Source organism: Pangasianodon hypophthalmus, chromosome 8, assembly GCF_027358585.1.
Source record: "Pangasianodon hypophthalmus isolate fPanHyp1 chromosome 8, fPanHyp1.pri, whole genome shotgun sequence".
Taxonomy (NCBI): Eukaryota; Metazoa; Chordata; class Actinopteri; order Siluriformes; family Pangasiidae; genus Pangasianodon; species Pangasianodon hypophthalmus.
The window spans coordinates 2571213-2583415 of NC_069717.1; the positions used below are offsets into that span (position 1 = coordinate 2571213).

At 41.3% G+C, this 12203-nt stretch overlaps 1 protein-coding gene across 2 annotated transcripts in view; it reads right to left on the reverse strand.

Moving 5' to 3' along the window:
* The window catches only part of zgc:92140 (uncharacterized protein LOC447854 homolog), a 39789-nt gene that overhangs the window by 15515 nt on the left and 12071 nt on the right, over positions 1 to 12203 (reverse strand). For both annotated transcript variants that reach the window (XM_034306713.2, XM_034306712.2), the window contains exon 2: positions 5561 to 5684. In XM_034306713.2, the coding sequence (XP_034162604.1) occupies positions 5561 to 5651 (91 nt within the window). In that variant the 5' untranslated portion in view covers positions 5652 to 5684. The remainder of the gene's footprint in view (positions 1 to 5560; positions 5685 to 12203) is intronic.

The following is a 12203-nucleotide window of genomic DNA, read 5'->3' on the forward strand; positions in this document are numbered from 1 at the left end:
TGCGACAATAATAACGCTTTAAAATGCAATAAAACAAAAACTCCAGGCATGTAAACATTGACTTCATCTTTTTCATGCTGGGAGCAACCTCATCACTCACACTCACACACACAAACACACACACACACACACACAGCGGGAGCCAGAACAGAAGGCCGTGACCTAAAGCTTTCATCAAACAGGAAGGGGGCGGAGAGTAAATAAGGAACAGCGTGAGAGAGACGGAGACCCGATGGAGTACACCGAGTTAATAAAGGAAGGAAAATAAGAGGGAGGGAACGAGGGAAGGATAGAGAGCATGGTGGGAGTGGAGAGGAAAAGAAGGAAGGAAGGAAGGGAAGAAAGTGTGGCCTTGAGAGGAACGGCAGATATGCCGAGGGAGGAGAGATGGAGTGGAGGCGAGGGATGGAGAGGTCAAGAGAGGACGGAGGAATGGAAGACCTCTTTATCGCCGTCTCTCACGCAGTCAGACCGAGGAGACGGCAACGAGCGAGGAGAGGAGTGCAAGAGGGAGGACGATAGAGTGTTTGTGTGTGTGTGTGTGTGTGTGTGTGTGAGAGAGAGAGAGAAAGGCCATTTCCTCTGTGCCCATTTGCTCCTCATCCCTAATCTTCCATAATCCTCTGCATTTATATTCACACACACACACACACACACACACACGCGCTTGCTCTAACTGATGCCGTTAACCATATTCTCTTGACACACACACACAAACACAGTTGCACACATGACATTTCCCGTTGACCTTCATGTCCACACACACACACACACACACACGCACGCACGCACACACACACACACACACACACACTAGAGTAAAAACCTTTGGGTCTGATTTTTATGATCCTAACTCGAAAATAAGACACAAGATCTTGCTGTTGGTGCAGATAATGTCACTAAATTTTCATGCCAATATGACACAGTGGAAAAAGGGGGCGGGGTTTGAAGGAACATATTATCAGAATGTGTGGTTAGGGAAGACGTCTTGCTGCGATATCCAACCGAATCATCTTGTTTCCTTTAACATTTTTAACATCCTCTAACATTTTTACCAGCAATTACAAGCTCTGATTGGAGGCAGCTGCTTTAATGCCAAAGTTTTATACTGGACCTTTAAGATGAACATTTTTAAAAATTTATGACCAAAATTAAATGATCTTTATTATGAATTTATTTTTGTAACATTTTCACTTTAATGTAATTAATTTTTTTGTTGACAGTTTTTCTTAATGCAACAGTACTGTTTGGTATAGGTTTAGCCAACCTTTATATCATGATATGACAAAAACATCATATCACCCAGCCCCAGGCAAACGTTATCACGACCATGACCAACAACCAAACTCCTCATTACGCTGCCATTTCAATGCTTTTTTTCCCCTTTTCATAAGGGTAAGTCTTTTCTCTCTAATCACTTTCCCTTTTAATCGATTTTCTTCCGACTTTCTGGAAATGCGACTTAAAATGGCGAACTTTTACATGAATGTAAACTCATAAAAGCTTATGGATGTAATGATTTTGATACAATATCCAAAACCTATTTAAAAAATAGCTTTGAGACAGTGTTGAAATTACATAGACCATCTCAGTACCTCAGTAACTCATTTAATCAGGACCTAATGGTTCAGAAGCAAAACACACACACAAACACATTAATTACAGTGTGATGTTGTTCAGCAGCTTCCTGTAGAAACCCTGCAGAGAATTCCCAGAGTGACTCTTCAGTTCCTCAACAACTTCAGAAAACATCTCAAATAAAATAAAGCCTGGTTGCCGCGTACGGAGGACCAAATCAATTCTACTCACGTCTCAGTGGTTATTTAATCCACCAAATTTCAGTGACTCGGTTTCTCAGGGTGATTTGGTCGCCTGGTAATCGACGCTCTACGATTTCATCTCGGCACTGAAATATTAATATTGCAATTTATCGGGCTCCATGTTGTGATCGTGATCCATCCTTTGATATAATAAACCCTGCTGGAGAACCAGTAATGAGTGTGATTAACAGCACTTTCACACCTAACTGGTTGGGTAAGGACCTATCGATTTTTTTCTTCACCTTGGTCTGTTTTAACACAAGTGAACACACAAGTGAACACACTGAACAGCTGAACCACAGTCTGGCAAAAAAAAAAAAAAAAAAAAACAGGATCTCCTTCCTCCTCCAAAGTGAACCAATATTTAGTTCTTTACTGATGATAACATGATGATATTTAACGCTTTTATCACCATGGTTTCATTCTGGTTTTATAGTTTTACAGCTGTATGAGCACAGAGACAACGCACACCAACATCATCACTGCATGTGTTAATACCAAAAATATAGATCACGTCTCCCACAGGAACGAAATGCTTTCATTTCTTGAGTGTGTACATCAATGTGTTATGTGAATACATTTGTTTTATGTGGCTTGAATACATTTTAAGAAATATTTTTCATTCCAAAAAACAATTTAAACGCTGCTATAAAAAAATAGTAACAGCTTCATGAGAGTGTATAACATCAGAGAAAATGGTTTATTACTTTACCGTACTGTCAAGTAAGAATATTATGTAAGGAATAAACTACATGTGGGAGGTGCTGTTATAGGAAAATAAGCAACAGGGTGGTGTGATGAAGCAGAGTTACTGTCACCCCCCTGAAGCTGATTATTTTCGTATAACAGCACGTCACAAAGCGTTTTATTCCTCTTATACAAACAGCAGTTTTCCAACTAGCTATTTTTTCACATTAAAAGCACATATTTATCCATTTATAGTTACATTTAATGTTGTGGAACAACATTGTGGAACCGAGAAACAAGTGAATTCCTGTTATTACTCAAGTTATAGCAGCTATAAACAGTCAGTCCTTCACCAGACTCTATTTTGAAGTTAATAAGACAAAAAACACGCAGCTCGCCACGTTACGAGAAACCACAAAGCGTAAACTCGTCTGTCCTGAAGATTTCGCAAAGTTACAGAGTTTCATCTGACTGCTACAAAGCGCTGACACTGGAGACTCCTTCCATAAATGTTACATAAACATTTCCTAACAGAAAACTTCAACATATCAACGATTACACACATTTTTGTCCGTTCACGTGGACGTGTAACGTGTTAGAATGACTGCATGAACATAAACCTGAGATGTGCAGCTACGCTACTGTCAGAGCTGCTGTTCTAGAAAATTAATCAACACCTTCTGACCAATCAGCATCGCTGTGTTGTAAGGCAAAGAAATAATAATAATAATGATAATACTAAGTGATACTTAGAAACATCACGTATCATCATATTCAGATTTGTGAACAAATCTCCAAAAAACAATAGCAGCAATTCAAATGTTCTTTCTTTTCTAATGTGCAAGAAATTAAAGTTTTAAATAAGGAAGTGGAGGGAAAATGAATCCCTTAAAAATCTCAGCTTGTGATAAGCACATAATAACATTCACTGCTAGACCTCAGGAGTTTAAAGGAAATTAAACGACAAAAATAGATTTTAAAATCAAATCTGTTACCTGGAACAGTGAACAACAACAACAAGTTGTTACCACTATACTAAGTAACCTGCAACACTCTGAAAAGTGCATCACAATGTTAAAACCTCACAATACGGATATTATATCATCACATCGCACAGACCTACAGCAGATCTACACAATATATTCCTCAGCCTCCCACTTACTACCTCCGAAAGCGCTAAACATAACAGCTGAGCCGTGCCAGTCCTGCGCTCGCCGTCTCTCTCAGCTGTGAGCGATGCACGTCTCACACTTCACGGCTGACGCATTTCTTTTTTAAAATGGTGTAATAACAGCACCTACTCGTCACGAATACAATCCACCATGCAGACGTACGCCACGTTCGCCGGATTCATCGGGCCAGTGAAGTGTTTCATCAGAAGGATAAAGCAACAGTTTCAACAAAGATTACATTTACATAATGTGATGTACTCGATGGTACATTTTTACATTTCATACCTGTTTGTCTCACAGCAGAAAGGAGGAGAAAAACGATACACAAGAATTCACCCTTAAATATAAAAAGGACAGGACAAATATCTGTTATTAGCCACGTCCTGTTTGTACCACGACAGCTAGCTATTAGCAAGCAAGCTAGTTTATATTGGCAGAGCTTTTATCTGTCATTACATAGGATTAGTTTCCTCACCTTCTTTGGTTTCTTGCGAAAAGACGCAATAATTTACCACAAAAGTCAGTGTGTGACCCTTTTTTCTAATAGTTTAACAGTTAAGTACATTTTTAAGCTGATTTTACATTAAACCGTGTTTTTTTTATTTTCAAGTTTTTTGTGTTTCTACTTGATTAAATAATTTTTGCATTTCTAACACCTCTGTAGTTAACAGTGTGTCATATAGAAACCACAGCAGCATGAGCTTGCAAAATGCTAAACTGCTAGCTATAAAGATCCCTTACTTGCTAGTAAGATTAGCACCGTAGCTCAACTAACTCTGCGTTCACGCTAGTGACCGACAAGTCACTTTTGTCTCATGTAGTTTGTCACTCGTACTGTTCGTTTAGCAGTTTATTTTAGCACTGATAAGGAACATTACATGCAAGGCTTCGTATTAGCTTCATTAGCAGTTTAGCAGAGCTAATTATCTAGTAGGCACCAATGATCCTTGCTATTTCCTTCTTCCAAGCTTTATTTTTCTTCGTAAGGTGTCTGAACACATAATGAGAGGTTGTATATGACAGGATAAGAGCACTTCGTCCATTTTTGTGTATCAGTTAATTGATACTGTTCGGATTGGGTCCGAGGAACTATCCGAGCCAATCGTGAATTTGTCGCTTGTCGTGACCAACAATTGTATATACTGGTGACGTCGTAACAAGGGTTTAACAGTGAAGCCAAAACATCTCTGAGGCCCACTAGTGGCTGGCTACAGTACAATCTTTAGCCCCGCCCATTCCCAGTGTAAGTGAACGGAAAACGAGCCAAAGTTAAGAGTTTAAGAGACATCTCCACAAATTATTTTCAGAACTCATGTTCTGTCATTTTAACAAGTTCATTGTACCTTCATATCAACCCCAATAGTTTTCACCAAAATCGCGTCTCCTTGACGCAAGCCAGCAATGTTAAGATATCGAACATGTCTTGTCTGATGGAACTACTTGTGGGAATTGCGTGTACCAAGGTTATATTTAATCTGAAATGAACCTAGAACATACCATACAAGTTTTTTTCTAAGTGATTAGCATTGCTTGCTAGCATTGCCAGCACACCTACACAGCTTGCTCTCACAGTAATCGTGCCAATTTCTTCACAGGGTAACAGTGTTAAAGCTTTATAAAGAACACAGCACCAGTCAGCCCCCAGAAAGGGAAAAAAACCAAAACGTTGCCACCATTAGCTGAGGAAATGATTTCCTGACTGATTTAAGATGCAATTTTTTTTTTGTGTGTGTGTGGGAGGACGTGCGCTATTCAGAGATGCGTCCCACAGCGAGACGCAAAACCAGCGTGGAACGAGAGCCACTATGTGTGTGTGTGTGTGTGTGTGTGTGTGTGTGTGTGTAAGAGGGAGAGATTAAAAAAAGACAGAGCGAGACTGACCGGAGTATACGTCTCCGTTGCTGTAGGCCTTTCCTCGGCCCTCGTCGTCACTCGGCACAGCCGATACCTGCTTAGCCGAGGCGCAGCCCATCTCCTCACGCACTCCCCCCTCTCACCATCCCACCTGAGAGTCAGAGAACAAAGCAGATTTTATTATGACTCACATCCTCCAAGTGATGAGACCTCTTAAAAAAAAAAAAATTTTTTTAAACTTTACATAACAAAAGCTAGCTGAAAATCACAGGTTTATATTAATACACTTCCTCTAGTTACATTATTGTTTCCATAGTAACAACACCTTCACAGGGACACGTATTACAGGCACTGCACATAAACGTTTATTTATTGATTGACATTTATGGAAGGAGTCTCCAGTGTTAGTGCTTTGTAACAGTCTGTATCATTTCCCACATCTTCAGGACAGAGCCGTTTACGCTTTGCGATTATTCAGGAACGTGACAAGCTGCGGTTTTCTTTTGTCTTATAAACTTCAAGAGAGAAAAAAATGAGGTGAGGGAACGACTGCTTATAGCTGCTATAACATAAGTGAGAACAGGAACGTGTCGTTCTGTAATAAATTAAAAATGGTAACGGTTATCAAACTGCTGTGGTATAAAAGGAAGACGTGTGGTGCAGGACGTGTTGTTATATATTAGCGGGGCGGTGTTTGCCAGGGTGACGCCTCTGTAGGCGAGGGAACTTTGTTGCTAGCGGCGAGCGAGGACGGCGTAGAGGATATTAATGTGAAATAAAGTGGCATCACTGTCAGCGCTGAAGACAAACACTCAGAGGATGAGTGGAAGCAGAGCGGCGTGAGGCTCTCCATCACCGCTTCAGCGTAAACCAGCGGATTCTTCCATTCAATCAGCGGCACACTGCACGTCTCATTCACAACACGCCGTCTACACGTGACCTCTGACCTTTCCAGTCATCGTTCAATTTGGTAGCAAATGAGATAAAATTAGTACCCGGGGTCTTCTATTGGTTCCTGTTTGGAACAGGGCAAAAAAAAAAAAGAAACAGAAACGGCGAGAAACAGAAAAAAGAGAATGAGGCAGAAGAGATACTGAAACATTCTAATGAGGCAGAAGAGATACTGAAACGTTCTAATGAGGCAGAAGAGATACTGAAATGTTCTAATGAGGCAGAAGAGATACTGAATCGTTCTAATGAGGCAGAAGAGATACTGAAACGTTCTAATGAGGCAGAAGAGATACTGAAACGTTCTAATGAGGCAGAAGAGATACTGAAACGTTCTAATGAGGCAGAAGAGATACTGAAACGTTCTAATGAGGCAGAAGAGATACTGAAACGTTCTAATGAGGCAGAAGAGATACTGAAACGTTCTAATGAGGCAGAAGAGAGACTGAAACGTTCTAATGAGGCAGAAGAGATACTGAAATGTTCTAATGAGGCAGAAGAGATACTGAATCGTTCTAATGAGGCAGAAGAGATAGGGAAACATTCTAATGAGGCAGAAGAGATACTGAAATGTTCTAATGAGGCAGAAGAGATACTGAAATGTTCTAATGAGGCAGAAGAGATACTGAAACGTTCTAATGAGGCAGAAGAGATACTGAAAAATTCTAATGAGGCAGAAGAGATACTGAAACATTCTAATGAGGCAGAAGAGATACTGAAACATTCTAATGAGGCAGAAGAGATACTGAAAAATTCTAATGAGGCAGAAGAGATACTGAAACGTTCTAATGAGGCAGAAGAGATAGGGAAACATTCTAATTTGGCATAAGAGATACTGAAACATTCTAATGAGGCAGAAGAGATACTGAAACGTTCTAATGAGGCAGAAGAGATACTGAAACGTTCTAATGAGGCAGAAGAGATAGGGAAACATTCTAATTTGGCATAAGAGATACTGAAACATTCTAATGAGGCAGAAGAGATACTGAAACAGAAGAGATACTGAAAATTTCTAATGAGGCAGAAGAGATAGGGAAACATTCTAATGAGGCAGAAGAGATACTGAAATGTTCTAATGAGGCAGAAGAGATACTGAAATGTTCTAATGAGGCAGAAGAGATACTGAAACGTTCTAATGAGGCAGAAGAGATACTGAATCGTTCTAATGAGGCAGAAGAGATACTGAATCGTTCTAATGAGGCAGAAGAGATACTGAAACGTTCTAATGAGGCAGAAGAGATACTGAAACGTTCTAATGAGGCAGAAGAGATACTGAATCGTTCTAATGAGGCAGAAGAGATACTGAATCGTTCTAATGAGGCAGAAGAGATACTGAAACGTTCTAATGAGGCAGAAGAGATACTGAAACGTTCTAATGAGGCAGAAGAGATACTGAAACGTTCTAATGAGGCAGAAGAGATACTGAAACGTTCTAATGAGGCAGAAGAGATACTGAAACATTCTAATGAGGCAGAAGAGATACTGAAACGTTCTAATGAGGCAGAAGAGATACTGAAACGTTCTAATGAGGCAGAAGAGATAGGGAAACGTTCTAATGAGGCAGAAGAGATACTGAAATGTTCTAATGAGGCAGAAGAGATACTGAAACGTTCTAATGAGGCAGAAGAGATACTGAAACATTCTAATGAGGCAGAAGAGATACTGAAAATTTCTAATGAGGCAGAAGAGATATGGAAACATTCTAATGAGGCAGAAGAGATACTGAATCGTTCTAATGAGGCAGAAGAGATACTGAATCGTTCTAATGAGGCAGAAGAGATACTGAAACGTTCTAATGAGGCAGAAGAGATACTGAAACGTTCTATTGAGGCAGAAGAGAGACTGAAACGTTCTAATGAGGCAGAAGAGATACTGAAAATTTCTAATGAGGCAGAAGAGATACTGAAACATCCTAATGAGGCAGAAGAGATACTGAAACGTTCTAATGAGGCAGAAGAGATAGGGAAATGTTCTAATGAGGCAGAAGAGATACTGAAATGTTCTAATGAGGCAGAAGAGATACTGAAACGTTCTAATGAGGCAGAAGAGATACTGAAACGTTCTAATGAGGCAGAAGAGATACTGAAACGTTCTATTGAGGCAGAAGAGAGACTGAAACGTTCTAATGAGGCAGAAGAGATACTGAAAATTTCTAATGAGGCAGAAGAGATACTGAAACATCCTAATGAGGCAGAAGAGATACTGAAACGTTCTAATGAGGCAGAAGAGATAGGGAAATGTTCTAATGAGGCAGAAGAGATACTGAAATGTTCTAATGAGGCAGAAGAGATACTGAAAATTTCTAATGAGGCAGAAGAGATACTGAAACATTCTAATGAGGCAGAAGAAATACTGAAAATTTCTAATGAGGCAGAAGAGATAGTGAAAATTTCTAATGAGGCATAAGAGATACTGAAATGTTCTAATGAGGCAGAAGAGATAGGGAAATGTTCTAATGAGGCAGAAGAGATAGGGAAATATTCTGGGGCAGAAGAAATAGGGGAAAGTTCTAATGAGTGAAACATATTATATTATAGATAGATAGATAGATAGATAGAGAAATAGACAGATGGGAAATTTGAAATGAGGCAGAATAGACAAGGGAACAGTAGATCAGTATTCTAAAATGGCTGCAGGGGCAGAATGTTCAGTTGGGGCAACAGAACATAAGAGAATGTTCCAATGTAGCAGAATGAAAAAGAGGGGAAAAGACACACATGATTCTGAGACACATGAGCGAGAAAAGAAAGAGGCAGTGAGACAGAACAGAGAGTGAGAAACTGATGGAAGAACTGATGAAGAATCAAGTAAAAGAAAGAAAGAAAGAAAGAAAGGCAGGGTAAAAAGCAAGAGGCACAAAATGGAAAGAGAGAGACAGAGAGCGAGAGAGAGCGAGAGAGCGAGAGAGCGAGAGAGAGAGAGAGACAGAGAGAGAGAGGCAACAGGGCATCAAAGCGTGATCTCCTCCACTCATCTTTCTCCTTTGAAGTGGACATCAGGGCAAGTGTTTAGCATGAACAGGACAAAGCACCAGGTGTGTGTGTGTGTGTGTGTGTGTGTGTGTGTGTGTGTGTGTGTGTGTGTGATGTAAACACTGTTTATCTCTCAAGGCTGCACTTTCATTACAGTAAGTGAGAGCGATGCTAAAGACGACAAGGTCTTCACACCAGTCATGCAGAAATAAACACACTAATGGGGCAAAAGGGGCAGTAGATCGTACTGATTAGACGGTAAAATGTTCAAATGTGGGGGCAGTACAATATTCGGATGGGGCAACAGGTGAAGTGACATTTCAGATGTGGTCCAATGGACAGAGAAAGGTTATAATGGGGCAAAAGGGGATAGTGGAATTGTCTAATGGGGCAGAAGGGATAGAGCACAGTTTTAATTGGGGTGAAAGGGATAATGGAAGGCTCCACTGGGGCAGAAGGGACAGGAGAAAGTTCTAATGGGGCAGAAGGGACAGGAGAAAGTTCTAATGGGGCAGAAGGGACAGGAGAAAGTTCTAATGGGGCAGAAGGGACAGGAGAAAGCTCTAACAGGGTAGAAGTAACAGGAGAAAGTTCTAATGGGGCAGGAGGGACAGGAGAAAGTTCTAATGGGGCAGGAGGGACAGGAGAAAGTTCTAACGGGGCAGAAGGGACAGGAGAAAGCTCTAACAGGGTAGAAGGGACAGGAGAAAGTTCTAATGGGGCAGGAGGGACAGGGGAAAGTTCTAATGGGGCAGAAGGGACAGGAGAAAGTTCTAATGGGGCAGGAGGGACAGGGGAAAGTTCTAATGGGGCAGAAGGGACAGGAGAAAGTTCTAATGGGGCAGGAGGGACAGGAGAAAGTTCTAATGGGGCAGGAGGGACAGGAGAAAGTTCTAACGGGGCAGAAGGGACAGGAGAAAGCTCTAACAGGGTAGAAGGGACAGGAGAAAGTTCTAATGGGGCAGGAGGGACAGGGGAAAGTTCTAATGGGGCAGAAGGGACAGGAGAAAGTTCTAATGGGGCAGGAGGGACAGGAGAAAGTTCTAATGGGGCAGGAGGGACAGGAGAAAGCTCTAATGGGGCAGGAGGGACAGGAGAAAGTTCTAATGGGGCAGGAGGGACAGGGGAACATTCAGTGGAACGTTCTAAAGTAATACGATTCAGACGGGGCAGTGGAACAGTGTTGCAGGGGCAGGAGAATATTCCAGTATAACACAAGATGTAGTAGAACGTTCCAAAAAGGTCCGCATCATGTTCTGATAAACATGTGAGAACTCCTCACTCAGTGAACGCACAAACGCACAAACACACACACACACACACACACACACACAGTTCATGCTCTACAACACAGAACGTAAACACGGAGCTCTCAGATATCTAAAGCTCTTCTCTTCTTACGCAGTTTTCACACAATGACGTCTGTGCCGTAAGTGTGTGTGCGAGTATGTGTGTATATGTATGTGTGTGTGTGTGTGTGTGTGTGTGTGTGTGCGTGTGTGCGTGTGTTTTTGTTCAAAGCAAATGTACATTTTTAATACAGAGGTCACATAACTGACACAGACAGATGTGGAGTGTGTTAGTTGTTGGGTAACTGGCAGTTACACACACACACACAAACACACACAAACAAACAGGCACACACATGCACACACAAACATGCACACACATGCACACACAAACACGCACAAACAAACACACAGTTTCATTTAGCGCATACTACCTGGCCTTAAGTGAGGACATTATAATCATTGTGTGTGTGTGTGTGTGTGTGTGTGTGTGTGTGCGCGAGAGACGGCACACAGCTCCTACCGTCATAACATTTACTCAAGAAGTGCCCCCTCCCTCTTCCCCCTCTCTGTTTTACACACTCCATCAACCTGACAAATCCTGCAGGCCTGCCAACACACACACACACACACACACACACACACACACACACACACACACACACACACACACACACACACACACGTTACGTAAGTGTGCACTCAAGGATATAAACACTGTAACAACAGTCTTAACGGTTGCGTGTCCATTACGGCCTCTTTCTCTTTTTTCCTTCCTCTCTCATTCCTTTTCTCTTTTTCTTTCCAATGTCTTCTTCCTTCCTTCCTTCCTGTTCTCTTATTCTTTTTTACTTTTCTATTCTCTTTTTCCCTTCTTATCTCTCCTTTCTCCCCTTTCTTTCTCCATTCCCTCCTTTATTTCCCACATCTCTCCCTTCACCATCTTTATCTCTCCCTCTTCACCCCTCTTTCCTTCTCTCTGCTCATCTTTCCCTTTATCAGCCTCCTCACCCTCCCGTCTCTCCCACTTTCCTTTGCTGCCTGCCATTTACTCTCTTCCCTCCATCCTTCATTCCAGCTCTCTCTCTCTCCTTTTGCCTTTGCTTCCTTCCTCCATCTGTGGTTCCTTTCTGCTTCCCTTTTCTCTTCCTCCTTTGTTTAATCCCTCTATTTTTTAACTTTCATCTTTTTCCACTCTCCTCTCTCTTTCCTTCCTTCTTTCGTTCCCTCTCTTCCTTTGCTAATATCCCCCCTCCTCTATCTCTCTCATTTTGACTCTGCTCCTCTCTTTTTCATTCTTTTCTGCATTCTCTCTTTCCTTCTTTCCCCTTCTCTCTTTCCCTTCCCCATGACTCCTTTACACTTTACCTTTTTTAAATCCTTAATGTTCTCATTTTTGTCCTTTGTTTCTCTTCCTAATCTCTCCATTTCCTCTTCTTCCATCTTGACTTTCCATTTCCC